This window comes from Perca flavescens, chromosome 9 (assembly GCF_004354835.1).
Source record: "Perca flavescens isolate YP-PL-M2 chromosome 9, PFLA_1.0, whole genome shotgun sequence".
Classification (NCBI taxonomy): domain Eukaryota; kingdom Metazoa; phylum Chordata; class Actinopteri; order Perciformes; family Percidae; genus Perca; species Perca flavescens.
Window position 1 is genome coordinate 26722172 of NC_041339.1, and position 16534 is coordinate 26738705.

Sequence of the window (16534 nt, forward strand, 5' to 3'; positions counted from 1 at the left end):
TGGTTTGCGGTGTGGCCATTAATGTAACCAAAGAAATATGGTGACCTTGCAGTAAATGGATATATCAGACAATGAAATGCTGAAGAAAACAATTCTGCTTTTCATGTTCTGTCTCTGTCTATTTTTTCCTGTCACTGTCCTCTTTCCAAGAAAGCAGAAATAGGGTTAAAGTAATTCTTTAAAACGTCTGACTTAATGGTTTTGTTTTCCAACTTTTTTTATTTAAGTAAAAAAAAAAGTGACACATAGCACAGGTCGTGGTGAACAAGGTATAGTGAAAACAGTGTGTCATTTCCCTACAAGTGACTTAAGGGTTTTTAAAGTAAAGTCAACATGATACTGTTCATTTGATATGCTAAATAATATATAATGACCTGAACAGGCAATATGTAATGTTAATTGTTGAGATGTGATTTTGGTGAGGTATGCTCCACAAACTACCATTATTTTACTTTATAAAATCATAATAATGTACCTGAACGGTTTTGGCCTGTGCATACACTACATGTTAACCTCCACCATCCTTTTTATTTGCCCCTGACAGCAGTATCTCATTAAAATTATCTGAGGAAATAACTGTTGTGGTCGTCCAAAGATTGCAAAATATCTCAACACGGCCATCTGAGTGCTATTATCGCCCGGTGATCTTCATAAAAATTTGTGGTGACGTCATTAACTCAAACATAATAGGCAGTAAAGTTTGGGAATTGAATGATAATTTCAACTTGTTAACTGCATATTTTTAATGCTCCATTTACATCTGGCTTTGGAAAGGGTGGAGGCAATCAGAGTGGAACCAACAAAGATGTCTTTTCTTTAGGATTCATATAAACATTATCACATGTCGACAGTCAGAGCCTTCTCACTACATGTTCTATATGACTCAATGTGATGTGTGGAGTTGCAAATTTCTACAAAGAAAAACATAAAAGAGGGCGCTGAATGTAATCTTGTCTGCGTGGTTGGGTGACCGCCTAGACTTTGTGTCTGAATACCAGCAACAAGAGAAGAACACAAACAAATGTGGAAGGAAGAAGGCAAAAGGAAGTGAATAATTTATTGATAAAAAAGTGTCTGACAACAAGAGAGATGTTGAGTATGATTTTTTATATATATATATATATATATATATATATATATATATATATATATATATATATATATATAAATGGCTGTTTACATAAAACTGACTTGGTGACTGGGGTAAAAGATGAGGACCATTTGGAGGAATGAGTTATTAATTTAAAAGGACCATAAGGAGGAATGAGTTATAATTTATATATATATATATATATATATATATATATATATATGCCGCAGCAGTTTTTGAAAGCAGATGTTTCACATAACAAACATCCCCCAATTCAACAATCTATACTTTTCCGACATTTTATTGAAGCACGGCACTCCAGTCTGTTAACAATCTGACATCCTAGGTCAGGTATTGTTGGATATCTTTTGAGTTTATCTCTCTTTTGAAATCTTTGAATACAGCTTTATGTAGGCAATGAAGGTATATTTTGAGATTACTTGGAATTAACACAGTCCTCACTTATTTGCAATAAGTAATGTTTTCATCATCTTGACCTGTGAAAAATGTAAAACTCAAAAACATACAAATCATGGTCATGAGTCCTGGTGGTGACACCTTTGCATCGATAAAACGACATCTTACAAATCCAAACTGCTTACAAGACTGCCCCCACCCCTGATGTGTTGTGTTGTGCAACATATCCCTTAACCCTAATGCATCACAGCAAAGAGGTAAGACAGATGATCCTTCTATTGCCTTGACAACATATTATATATATTATATTAAGAATGAGGAGGGCTGGAGAAGAGGATGAAAAAGACAAAGCTGTGGCTTAGAGAGGCATCAGGTAGTGTTGTCTCTGTAAAGCCTCTAAATGCCTCTCATTGAAAGGGCAAAAACTGGCACGGGCAGTAAACACACAGAGAACGCTGTGATGTTTCTACATATGGTCTCCATTGTAGAAATACAGGCCAAAACCCTGAGACTTGGCTGAGGCTGACTCTATGATTCACTCTCAAAAAAAAAATTACCTTTACAATTAAGTGTGGCTTTTTAATTGCATTAACTTGCCTCAAAAATGAAGTAAAGGCTTTAAAATAAATGTCAACAACCTCAATACTACAACCACAAAACGGTTAAGCTCATGACCAAGTATTTCATGAGTGATGGTGTAATCCCAAAGAGCTCAAAAGTGACTGGGTGGTGTTTTCTGTTTTGTGTGCCTTTTCTTGTTTTACTGAGGAAATTCTAATTGTGCGTGCTGAGCAGATCAGCACGGCCGACCACACACAGATGCACACTCAGATGTCTGAGGCCCTGATTTTCAGCCAGTGTGCCACAAAAGTGCCTTCAGAACTGCTTAGATGTGTTGTGAAAATTTTAAATTAAAGTTCTAAATGGTTATATGGAAAAGAAAATAGATTATTTTAGTCTTTTCAGGTTTCCATAACAATTGACCATGAGCCCAGCATGTGCTTGTCATCAGCTTGACACAGAATACCAGGTTCATCAAAACAAGCTCAGGTTTCAGACATAATTATACTATATTTATAGGGAATGAACAAAGTTAAATGTGTATTTTGTAATTTGCAAATGCTTTATGGAGTGCCCAGGGATTTTTGGAACATAGAAAGTGGGCTATGGCAAAGAAAACGTTGGGAAACACTGTTCTGAGGGGGTCTTCATGATACATGATTTCCCCCAACACACACCCCTCAGAGGCAGGGGCAGAGGGCACTGACAGCCTGACCTTAAGCCTTGCAGCCTTTAATTCAAATTCCCAAAAGACTTTTTGCTACAACTAAAAACCACACAGGCCTCCATGTCAATCAAAATTCTTAGATGCCTTGTTGTTACATTTTTACTTCTATCCCTTGCTTCTATATGTCCTTTCCTATAGTGCAGACACATAGACATGTCACTAGTTGTGCAGCCTTTCAGTAAATCATTCAGGTTTTTCTGGAAGAAAGAAATAAGAGGATGAGAAGACCTAAAAAATTATAAGAATATACCTGCAAAAAGGCAATTAAACAGTAAGCGTCAGAAAGATTTGGCTCACTGAGCCGAAACTGACGAGACTTCTTCCACAGTTACCCATGAACTCATCTAGTACATCCTGTCACTGAAAACGTCCTCATGTTTACACCTAATTGTCCTGCGATAAAAAGATCATTAAAGTTTCACAAGGAAGTTATGCCCTCCTTGGTCTATTCCAGTATAGTAAAGCTGGCCCAGTAGACAGAATTTAATTAACGCAACAATAATTGACTTTTTTGGCAACAACACTGACATATTATCACCTCGTAAAGCGGTGAAGGTGTTAGCAAACAGTCAACATTCATTTGGAGTTGTGTCTCTGGCAAACTGACATACATAAGTCCAATATTCACATTCTTTTTACCTCTGTTTTGGTCTAGACTAACTGCTGAGGGAAATATCTGGAATATATCTGAAATATCTCTTTAGCAGTTTAACGCTTCACTGTTTCGTTCACAGATAATTCTCTGTCGGTTTCTCACAATGAGCTACTGAATTGATAATTGCAGCTTTACGGATTCAAATCTGTACCAAAAAAGGAAAATTAAGTTTGGCCACAAAATCAAGAGACAGGCTGTACCCCTCCTATCCTACTGTCATGCACATTCACGATGTACATGGCATGTGTTCAAGGTTCATCCAGCTCAAATAAATGCCTTCATGCGGCATAAGACGGAATAATTCAAAAAATATGTCCTCTGTCTGTTTCTATGGGAAGGAGCATATCACTCTAGTATTAATGGTTTGGCAGTAAATGTCACTCCGAACACACCCGCCAAGCTGCTGAAACTTTACATATGTTTCAACTAAAATGTACATAAACAGCTTACACAGTAAAGAAAATGATGTCATGCCATACCAAACCATGGGAATGTTCAACTCTGGCACCAGTTCTATATGGACGCAAATCTAATGTGTTCCAAATGAGTCCTCCAGACCCTAAAAGTCTGACGTAAAACAATGAAATCAAATGAATCCGTGCTAGGAAAAATGCATTCTTAATAATATTGTCTAGACATCGATCTGGAGAGTCTAAACTAACTATAAAAACACTGATTTGAGGAAAGCCCTCATTAAAGGGGCAACCGTTAAAGCACTAAGGTCCTGCTTATTATTATCATGAGTAATAAGGCACTAAAAATGCTTACTGGCAAATACTAAAATACAATATAGTGTATGTATGTCTGCATGTCTGCAATGAGAAGCTGGAAACTATCCACTTGGATTCCAGGGTAGTGATTTTGAAAGAGGACCCAAACATTTGTTGTAAAGGCATGAAAAATGGGTCAGTATGTTAGTCACAACTTTATTTGAAAACTGCAAAGCAGTGGACAAAACTGCAAGAACAGCATTTAAAAGTCGCTCCCCGCCAACATATGGCAACCAGTGGCAGCTGTTATCAAAATCACCTGACTTGCCTCGGGTGCTCAGCTCTCCTAGATGAATGGACTTGGAGTGACTGGCTGCTTATGCTGTAGACACATGGTAAGAGTTAGGGATAGGTCAGGTAAACGTGTCTGCCCAAGGAAAGGGAAAACACATCTCAGACATGCAGCAAAACGGGCATTTGTGACATAGTAAACTGCCTTAACTTGTCATCTTAAATAACACTCTCTCTCCCTCTTTCGATGTAGATACATTTTAATTGGGCAAATTATACTCTAAGCTTGACAACTGGACCACAAGCTTAAGGGGACGTAGGGTTTACAGGGTCCAAATAAAATATTTAGTACATTGTTGACTCCTTTACATTTAAATAATCATACCACGTTCATTAAGATATTAAGTTGGGCGTTCAGAAAAAATGCAAAGGGCTGAGTAGGTGGTGTGTTTTATCAAGATACCGGTGAGACAACAAAATGCAAACGGTTTATAACACTATGAGACAGGATGGTACAAGTCTGGAAAGTTACCACGGTAACAATCATTCAATCTTTGGTCACAAGGTAAACAGTAGAAATACAGCATTCACATTATAAATTAATCAACCCGGGATGTACCGTAAGCTTGCAATCGTCTTGGATGACATCATATTGCATTGCGGTAAAAGTTGAGCCAGGTTTAATGTTTTTGCTAGTGCCCTCAGTGTTGGCACCGATGTTGTGCCAACAGAGTGGCCTCATTCAGATGAATGTGCAAAGCATTCCTAAGGCCTCCATCATTACATTATTCTGTCACATAATTAACTTCCACAGTCTGGGGAGATGAAAAAAATATTTAGTTTTATTGCATACACTCTTACCATTCTTCCTTTCTTTCTACTTTAAGCCTTAACTCACTTCCAGCCATGAAGCATAATGTCTTCACCCCTACATGTCATCTAAACTTCCCAAGTCAGTTTTTCCACTTTTTCACTACTGCAGCCTGTCCAACATTTACACCTCCATGCTCAGACAGTTACCCGAAAATGCTGTTTCACAAACAAAAAAACAGGAACAAAAGGTCAAGAGGATATTAATAAGAGCCCAGACACTGATGTCAAAGAGCCCTTAAGGTCACGACCAGGGCACAGGAACCCTCAGGAGCTCAGGATGAGGTTTAGAATTCAACAGAGGTTGGAAAACAAATTTCAAAGCCTGGAGGGAAACAAACCCAACATGGTGGAGAGTACAAAGTACCACAAACGTTTGACACATGGGTCATTCATGTCAACCACTGCATTCAGATGTCAGCTACCTGTGACTTTTCTAAGCACCTCGGACTCTCTAATGCTGTCATACATACACATTTGTAAACAGGGAACAGAAATTGACGTTGAAAGCGTTCCTAGCAGCCCTCAGGTATGTGCTGCCTTTCAAGATGAAAGGGGGACAAAATCTGAGCACCGATTACAAAGCTAAATAGAGTTAAAATTATTGTGCTAAGAGCACCAGGGGGCACTTCAGAAGGTGCATGTACAGTCCTAAAAATTAAAGGCCATTTTAATATTCCAGGGCAGGTCTATTTGAACATGAAACACAACAACACACACTGCAGTCCACCACACTCCTCTCTCCTCCTCTAATTCTCCAAAAACCTCCACTTCTCTCTTATGGCATTCCTGCCTAATAGCATCATTATTGACTCTGTCCAGCTAAACGCAGACTCCTTGTAATCTCACACGGGCGGGTCGGTTCAGACAAAAAACTGCTGCTCTGGAAAGAAGGAAACAAAGGGAAAAGGGGATGGTGGAAAAGGACGCTGAACACCAACAAAGGGAGCCCTGAGATGAGTGCCTTTGATCATGCAGAGGAGGTAGAAGCTCTAACGTCACCTCCTCTCATCACTCCACACCCAGAGCTTTGGGCCATCTCCTTCTAACTTAAGTTAATTGGCTAGAAAAAGGTAGCAAGGCAGGCCATTAACTCAGCGTAACCAATCTACAGAACTCATAGCTGAAACAAATACTTGAAACAGAAGCTGTCACTGTCTGATTGATTATTTATCTGTGTTCATATGCAGATATCTGTTAAAGGCATAGTAGGTTATGTTGAAAAGCTAACGATCTGAAAGTTGCATCTCCTCGGGCTCCGTCCAACCCCTCCCTCTGCCCTCGGGGCTCCGACCTACACACGGACGTGCACGAGCACCACTGCGTCACTGCTTCAGAGCAAAGCTGAAAAAGGACCACAATTTTACTTCACCTTTTATACCATGCATAGGACAACGTAGAAGAACAAAAACCAAAACAAGCAAACTAATAATTGAAGACGGCACAATTTCAAGACATCAGTGATTGATTGCATCCTGGAAAGGGTCCAAACCTTTACTGACTGCAAAGGCTTCGCAACCAAACATTGAATAGAATGACTTTATTTAAGTTTATGTTAACGTGTTGCTTTTGGACATTTAAAATTGGAGGACTACACTGCTAACCACTGTGAAAAAAAGGGGCCACTTTTGATGTAGATGCAAACACCCTCAAATTAAACCATCTCGAGGATTTCAAATGGAGCAATGAGGTTATTATGAATGATAACCTTATTGTTCCATTTGAAATCCGTTATGCTGGAGTGCACAGCTAACACAACAAAAAAGTGTCGCTAACCCAAGGCACTGGGTTCTGACCCATCTCAAACTCAGCTAATTAAACCCTGACACGAGCATGTACAGGGCACACAAACACACCCTCTCACAGCAAGGTAGTATTTACAAGGACGAGCATGTAAGTAGGGACGTCAGCAGAGCCATGAAGAACGTAGAATCTCTGAGGACACAGAAAACAAATCTGTGGACATGTGCACACACACTCTTAGAGCACATTATTCACACATTGTGTCTTTTTTATATGGTTAATTGGAAAACTCCACAATTTAACAATAATTCTGGGATAAATGCTACATTTCCTGGCTTGGTAATGGTAGGAGTGTTGTGAAATGAAGTTTATTTGGCTGTAAACTCTCAAATAAATGTTCCATGAGTCCAGAGAGTCTGCTTGCAATACACCTTTGACTCCACCAGCCTAAGACTGGATTCCTTAATGATGTCACTGTTCTCTGGACTGTAGCTACTTAAGAGAGATGTTCATGTTTACAGCTGTTATTAGGACGGTATTTTAAAGGGAATTCTCTGATGAAGTGAATGTTATTTTCAAAAGTAACCTCGGTATGAAATGATAACACAACAGGTTGGCCAAAAATTCAACCCTACCACTGTGTTATTAAAGTGTTTTCAGACTGTAGTGCTAAATACACAACCCCTGTGCCTCAGTAAAATGACTTGTAAAATATCCTCTTGCTTTCTTTCTTTCTTTCCCTGCAGGATGGAGGAAGGGGGGGAGGCTTCCTGACTGATCTTCCCACACAAGCCTGACCCCAATATCCAGGCATCCTCCTGACACTCTCGCTTCACGCACACAGACAAGCACACACAGACACACACACACACACAGGCCGAGAGAAACAAAGATACACAAACACACACTCTAATGTTTACCGTGTCAGATTGCAGTGTAAATAAAGGGGAAGCTCCGGCCTCTGATTTAAAAAGAGCCAAATCAAACAGGAGGGACTGTGTTATCGCACTGGGTCGGATAGAGAAAATGGATCAGTGTCAGAACGAAACAAACCCAGAATAAAAGTTCTTATGAAAACAAAGCTGATTCTCTCTGAGGATCTGGGATATTGACAGAGAAGGACAAAAAGTGAGGCAGGGGTAGAACAACATTTGGAGAAATGTTAAGCCAGCCCTGCTTGCAGTGCGCTCTGCTAATCATTCCTCTATTCTTGGTGGGGGGACATCCTCGTAAACATTTTAAGAAGCAAACGAACGTCACTTGCTGGTGAGGGACAAACACAAAGAGAAGTCAGGAGCCGAATTTCTGAATCAAGCTGTTGCAGTTTCAGTTTACTGTAGGAGGAGAATTGTATAATTACTTCCCAGTGACAGTAGTAACATATGCTATTAATCAATCGTTGAAATTGGACACAGGTTGTAATCACATAATTCCTTCACTATCACTGCTTTGTCCAAGATCCAATGCATCTCAGCTCTTTTATCATCTGCTAACGATCTAAGATTTACGCCCCGAAGCACACAATAATAAATTCATCATTTATTACACTTGTGTATACGGAGCATATTTCTTCCTTGAATATAATTATTATTCTAGGCACGGACTCTGTGATGGAGGAATTGAGCTTCATAAGAATTTGTGACATGCTGAAATTTAGCAGAGGAGAGCAAACATCTGGAAAAGGCATCTGTCTCTTCAACACACAGATCACCTCTGTCGATTCATCTCGTTCTTTCTCTCTGCAGTTGCTAAGTGTATTCAAGTGAAGTATATAGTACACACACATATATATATATATATATATATATATATATATATATATATATATATATATATATATATATCACGAAGTAGCGAGGGGGAAGCACATCTAAAAAGACCCAAATCACATTTTTGCAGGATACTACCCAAATACTACAAAACAATTCAAAAGAGTCTATCATAAGAAATGTTTGAAATAGGTAGTACCCTAAAAAAAAGTTTGCTACTGAGTCCAACACACTCTGATTTTCCCTCTGTCATTTCTGCCGCTAACTGTCTCTGTCTGCTCTTGCTTTTGATGGAGTATTTTTCGCAGGTGGACATTTAACACATCTCACCTCCGAATCAGCACACAAACCCCCTTCACATGGCATCACAGCAGCCTTTGATGGTGCTTTTGCAAGCAGGTAAGTGACCTCTCCTCCTTCTCAGAAAATAGTAATTACAGGGACTTTAGAATGTCTACACAAAGTCCTTACATCAACAAAACTTTTAAACTTTATACTTCAACTTCAGTAATGTGGATGTGATGGTAAAGTTGCATTTTACTTGAAAGTGATATAACTAGTGATACAACTAATGTAAGTTACATTGAATGTACATTGTTTTTATCACCATACTACAATACAACTGCCAAGGAGGACTCAAATCAAATGAGTCCAGGTTATTTAACATTAATTATATAGAACTTCTTATTTTTCCATGACAGTGCGCCATGCACCTCTGACCTACTGTACACGCCAGTGTTACTGTTATATAGCCCAATGATATACTGTCTGGGCATTATTAGCTGTTCAGAATGAGAGAGCACCCAGGGGTGATGATAATCATCAAGTTGCATTGCAAACCTAACGCCACACACTAACCCTGGCGGAATGCTAATGATAGTGACCGTCAGGCTGAACATCTGTGCGCAGAGACAAAATCCCCCAGAGTCCCTCCTCTGGAGGTGTGAGGGACATTGGGCATTCAAAGGGCGGATTGTGAACAAACTATTACATTTCTCACTTTTCTGTGTGCTTTTGTCGTCACAGCAGAGAGTAAACTCCAAATAATCCCAAACGTGTGCAGACATATATTACAAAGAAAGCGAAACGAAAAATGTCATGCGTAAAAAAAGTGACCACTATAGAATTAGACTTTCACTCCACATGCTTTCATTACATTACCTGGATCATGGAAGGGGACCAAGGCAAAGTTATACAGACTTTTCTGTGGTCTGTTCAGGGATGTTTCCAAAATCTTGGACGCGCCCTCGATGACCTGAACCAGGTCGTCGTACATGGAGCCGGTTACATCAAAGACGAATGCCAGGGTGGATGCGCCCTCCGGGATGTCCTCCTTTGTGGTCCCGGTCCCTGTGTCTTGCCCGGCGGAAAACGCCACTGACAGCGCAAGGGACAACCACACCAACCTGCTGCCCATTTCGGATCCAAGATGTTTCTCAAGCAAAGTTCTTGAGTATTTTGTTCTCGCCAGTTAAACCTCAGGGTGAGTCTCGAAATAAAGGAAGAGACATCGGGCTCTTAAAAATGGACTGGAACGTCTTTAGAACAACTTACAAAGAAAGGGTACAACATCAACGGAATAAATGTAGGAATCTCTGCAGTTTGTGTGCGCGCAAGTCGCAGCCACTCACGTCTCTGTGAACTGATCTGCGTTCCCAGCAGCTGCAGCAGTGCCTGTCGTCTGTTGTCTGCAGAGTCAGGAGCCCTTGTTCAGCTCTGTCATACAAAGACCACCTCTCAGCTGGGCAGAAAGTCTTCAAGGCGCAGACTACCCCATGCAGAATCGCGGTGCTCTGATTGGACGAGATGTTTTGGGTGACTTCGAGGGACCGGGTGTGCGTATAATTTACTTTACGGCGTTACACAAAGAGCTGCAGCGCCGGCTGCCATGTTTCCCGTGATCCCTTATAGGGTCATAAATGTGTATTGTTGTTGGATTTGCATGCCAGTAATGCACTTTTTGTGTTGCAGGTCTCATTGATTTTTGTTTTGAGAACCAATTAGGGATCTGAAGCGATTACATGCAAATTATTAGAAGTGCAATTAATGTCTAAATATTGTGAATCATAGAACTCGGACAGAAAGTAAACAATAGTTTAAAATGCTGATCCTATGCATGAGACAAGCTGGTATGAGACAAGGACAATCAAAAAGCAGCTCTTCAGTGATTTTTAGCTCTCTACCGCCACCTGGCGGTTGTAGTTTGACCTCACAATCAATTGCCTACAACATAAAGGACATTTTTCCTGTAGTGTGCAATGGACACTATACTGAAAAGTTTTAATAGGAATAGATATATACACCACTGTCGTTAAAAAGTCTTGATAGGGGATATTTTGTAAGTTTATTTTTTTTTAAAAGGTGGCAAAACACAACACCAACAATAACAATCTGCATCAACATTAGCAAAGAGTTTTACATGAGTGAAATAAAAACAGAAAAAGTGAAACATCGAAGTAAATAACTAATAATCAATGGATTTAAATTATACATAATTTTTTCCCCCTTGGGACACAGTGGCACGTACACATTTTGTCCTTCAAAAGCAGTTGTGGAAAGTAATTGAGGCTATGTACTCAAGTATCACTTAAGTACAGTTTTGAGGCGCTTAAGCATTTCCATTTACTATTTCGTTACATTTTAGAGAGGAATATTGGATTTTGTTTACTCCATTACATTTCTCAGACTGCAGGAGTTACTTGTTACTTTTTAAAATTAAGATTTGACATTAGAAGCACATGTGATCATGTGATCAGTTGGTGTGTGCAGGGCTCTGTTAAAAACATTTTATGACTCTGTGGTTGCGTCTGCTATATTTTATGCAGTAGCCTGCTGGGGAGCTGGGAGCACAGAGAGGGACAGGAAAAGGCTAAACAGACTGGTGAAGAGGGCTAGCTCTGTTGTGGTCTGCCCTCTGGACACCATAGAGGAGGTGGGGGAGAGGAGGATGTTAGCCAGGCTGGCATCAATCATGGGCAACACCTCTCACCCCCTACATGAGACTGGGAGTTCCCTGAGCAGCTCCTTCAGCAGCAGACTGCTGCACCCTCAGCCCAAGAAGGAGCGCTGCCGCAGGTCCTTCATTCCAGCAGCAGTCAGACTCTTTAATACAACATCATAATGTAGCACTGCTAAATGTTTTTGCAATATGAGCCAACACTGGACAATATTCTGCACTACACTTTATTATTTATTACTCTGTGTCACCTACAACTGTGCAATATTTAATTTCTATTCATCCGCACTTTACTCATCTGTATATCTGTGATTATATACTGTCTGTTTATAGAAGGGTGTTTATTGTTTAAATATGTTTGATTTATTACTATTATTATTATTATTATTATTATTATTATTATAGCTAATTCAATTTTTTTCTGTTTCTTATACTTAATGTATATATTTTTCACCTATGTCTACTTACTACTCTGATGTGTGTAATTTTTTTTTTCTTCTTTTGAGCTGCTGTAGCACAGGAATTACCCCAGTGCGGATTAATAAAGTTTATCTTATCTTATCTTATCTTATAAATAAAGCACATTTCAATTTAAAACAGTGCAACAGAGTAAAAGACTGACCTCTAATAATATAGCAATGTCTAGTGTGGGCTCCTTGCCATGTTTCTGATGTCTATGAGTTGTTCCTCCAAAGAGACATTTAAAGGTCCCATGGCATGAACATTTCACTTTATGAGTTTTTTTTTAACATTAATATGCATTCCCACAGCCTGCCCATGGTCCCCCAGTGGCTAGAAATGGTGATAGGTGTAAACCGAGCCCTGGGTATCCTGCTCTGCCTTTGAGAAAATGAAAGCTCAGATGGGCCGATCTGGAATCTTGTTCCTTATGAGGTCATAAGGAGCAAGGTTACCTCCCCTTTCTCTGCTTTGCCCGCCCAGAAAATTTGGCCCACCCATGAGAGAGAGACATCATGTCTTTCATGCAAAGTGGCAGTTGGTCAAGGCCACACCCCCACCCTCCACCTTGCCCCCCCCCCCCCTCTCTCCTCCTCAATAGCTACAGACACAGAAATGGCACATACTAAGGAAAACTCATTGTGGGACTGGCTCTAGTGGCTGTAATTCTGCACTAAGGCTGAATTTCGGTAAAGAGACTTCAGATACAGTATAAGGGGACCACAAGGCCTATATAAAAGCATCCAAAAAGCAGTATGTCATGGGACCTCTAAACTTCTCACATGGTTTAATTTCAATAACTGTTCAAATTATCTAATATTTCACAAAGACGACCCCTTAGATTTATTTTTGGGACCCTTTGAAGGTTAGCTAACTGTATATAAAATAGTTCAAACTAACTCCACCTCGACCAGCTCCAACAATAAAGAGGGGATACTACGACCTCCTGACCAGTTTTAAAGCTGTAGTACATCCTCAAAGTTTCCAACACCTACAAGTACTTATCAAGTAAGATTTGATCAGCCTTTGGTTTTTTGAGAGCATAAATCATTGGCATTTATTCACAGCTGACATTTTGACTTGTTATAAAAGCACAGGTGTTATTAACAAGATTAACCACAGCGCCACGCAATTTAGCTGTTCCAAGTATAGCCATGCTATGAGCCTTTTTCATGGAAGACATTTTGACCTTACACAGTGGGAAAAGCACCAGGTGTAAATAATCAAATTAATGATAGCTGAATTCCATTTAGCTGCTTGGATTTCAGGGTCCTGGTATTGTGCATGCTGGCTCACTGCCCCCCTCACTGGGACACTTAAATAGAATGGAGCTGTTATTATATGTTATTAGTAACACCTGTTCTTAATGTCTGCTGTGAGAAAGGTCTATTATGCATACTAAATGTCATGCAAAATTATGGCAAAATAAAATGTTGCCATAATTCAAGTCAAAATGTCTGCTGTAAAAAGGTCTATACCAGCCATAGACTGTAAAAATAATATATATATTTTTTTACAGTCTATGATATCAGCACCCTGAAACCAAAGCAGTGTCAGTATGGAAAAGGGCTCTTTGGCTGGGAAGTTGTCCTGGTAATTTAACATCTTATTTCAATCCATATCTGTTTGAAGTTTAAGCACCAACGAGCAACTGCTGATGAATATCAGAAATGTGAGTTATGATGGATGTTAATTCAAAGTTCAACTGTATTCAAGTTGCAGGGTTCTTCTGTGTATGAGAAATAGCACAAGAGAGGTCTGAGAGACTGTGTTCATGCACATCTGTAAGTACAAAATACTTTTTTTTTTGCCTTTACCATATGTTATTTGCCCTAAATAGTTCTGTCAAAACTGTTTAAACTATTCTAAATATTTCTGATGGGTTTGGCATACCTTTGCACCAAAGAATAGAAACCTTAAATCTAACCAGTAATGTCACATCCACAGGCCAAAACGGAATGATTTCCTGTAAGTAAGATAGATCATTGTTTGGAACTAACAGTAGGCCTACTACCTGATTATGAATTGTTTGTGAGGCATCAATATCTTCATTCTTATTTACTTTCCAGTTTGTATGTCTAGGCCACCAGAACAACATTGGTATCATCATTGTATTAATAATAACTGTGTGGAAAAATAAAAATCTTTCTCATAAATCTATTATTAAAATGTTGTCCATAGGGGTGGCTGGGTAGCTCACCTGGTAGAGCATGTACCCATATATAGAAGTTCACTCCTCAATGCAGTGGCCGTGGGTTTGACTCTAACCTCCAGCCCTTTCCTGCATGTCATTCTCCCTCTCTCTCCCCTTTCAAGTCTAAGCTGTCCTATCAAAATAGATGCCTCCAATAACCCCAAAAAATAATGTTAAAAAAAAATTGTTGTTTTTACTTCGTACAGACAATCGTTGTAAACTGCAACCAATTAGCATAGTTTGGCACTAGGGGGAGCCAGTACACCACTGATATATCATATTGCTGTTGTTGCAGGGCCCTAAAACTGAATAAGTGAGATCAGGGCAATATAAAATAACAAACAAGTAAAGGTAAAGAGATTGAGCATATAAAAAGGATGAATGACTAAAATTATTGGCATTGGCAAGGGGAGTGTCTGACTTTTTTCATAGGTAATTTGACCAGGTCTTGAAGGACTCAAGGATGTGGATGGAAAGTTGCACGGAAACATTCAAATAAGAATCCAAACCTCACTAACCAAAACACACTCAGGGGATGTAGGAAGAGAGCATATGCTGATGAGAATTTTGCATGGCAAACAAATAGGGATGCTAAAGCTTTTATAAAATGCACCATGACAAATCTAGCATGCAGGCAGTGATTACACAACACATTTCTCAAAATAAAAAAACCCTGTCTTGTTCAAGGAAAATGGTTGGAGGTGCATCCTGCTCCTAACAAGTTCATACAAGAAAAAATAACAAAGGGATTGTTCACGCTCTCACAAACTCATTTCACATAATTTTATTTGCACAGTATCATTTCTTTCTACTACGGGCAAACCAGCAATATGATACACTCATCAAAAGGCAATCTGCAGAAGTAGGTTTGTTGAAATACAGTAAATCCACAAACAAGGAGGAGAGGTACTGGTAATCTCAGACCGCAGGAAGCGTATAAAGGACTGTATGAAAAGTATATCTACTGTCAAACACACACAAGCTGAATATATCTCTCTGATACAGATACATATTGCTTGTTTTCAAGGTAAACAGATCCAAAGTGAAGAGATTAATTATCAGGAGTGGAAGGTGAAGTTGTTTGAGTTCAGTTGAAGGTGGGTTCTTTATCCCAACCCAGGTAATCTGGACACATTTAAATGAACCTCCTTGACCTTTTGACTAGAAAAGTGTAAATGATTAAGTAGAAAGAAGACATCAATCATTCATCATTACAGCAAGGTATTTAGATCAACTGGTAGCAAAATACCCAATTACAATGGAAAATTACATTTTCATTTGGCATTCATTCCTCCAATATTCTGTTTAAAATAAGAAATTGCTGTATCTAATATATTTACTATCTAATCAATACTGTAGAACTCGAACAGTTTGTACCAACAGGATATTTGTTCACTGGCACAAGCACCGTCCCAAGGCAACCACAGCTCTATCCAAAGACAGTGAATCAATGATTTACTTAGTTAATAGGCATAGACCTTACTTCATTGCACCAGCTCCACAAATTGTCTCACAATGACATCACAGATTACTGTCTTGTTTGACTGGTTTTTGGTTTAATTTTATTATGACTTATGACGTACTATGAATTGTATGTACTTCTGCTTAAGTTTTTAGGTTGTCTTCCTGTGGCTGCTAATCCAGGTACTGGGGAAAACACAGCGTCACTTGTCATTCAAAAAGCAAAATGCTCGGTGGGAATACACTGGTTTGAGGCAGTTTCCCCAAAGAGTTACCAAATCTGACAAAGCCAACTAATTCGATGGACTTGACATTACAGTTGCATAACTTCCTTTTTCGTTGTGCAACAAACCCAGGTTTCGCAAACTAACACAAGACTAACTTTCTTCTTCGTCTACCGGTAGTTTTTGGATAATACACTGAAGAGACAAGGAAATGGAGAAGGACAAATTTTAGTCACAAACCCCACTGTGACTCTACACTTACAAAAAAAAGATGGAAGAGGAAAGAAGCCTATTTTTCAGGCTAGGAAGGGAAAAGTACAAGTTCAAGTTCCACTTTATTTATCCTTAGAAAAGGAAATTTGGTGAGCAGCAGGATATCTAGAAAAATATACAGTTAAATTTCAATT

General features: G+C 39.3%; 1 protein-coding gene across 2 annotated transcripts in view; it reads right to left on the reverse strand.

The window, feature by feature from the left end:
• Window positions 1-10612, reverse strand: part of hmcn1 (hemicentin 1) — a 90617-nt gene extending 80005 nt beyond the window's left edge. Inside the window, exon 1 of one of the 2 annotated variants that reach the window (XM_028586733.1) lies at window positions 9995-10612. In XM_028586733.1, the coding sequence (XP_028442534.1) occupies window positions 9995-10250 (256 nt within the window). In that variant the 5' untranslated portion in view covers window positions 10251-10612. The remainder of the gene's footprint in view (window positions 1-9994) is intronic. The other variant, XM_028586735.1, reaches the window with a different exon arrangement.
• Between the last annotated feature and the right edge of the window lie 5922 nt (window positions 10613-16534).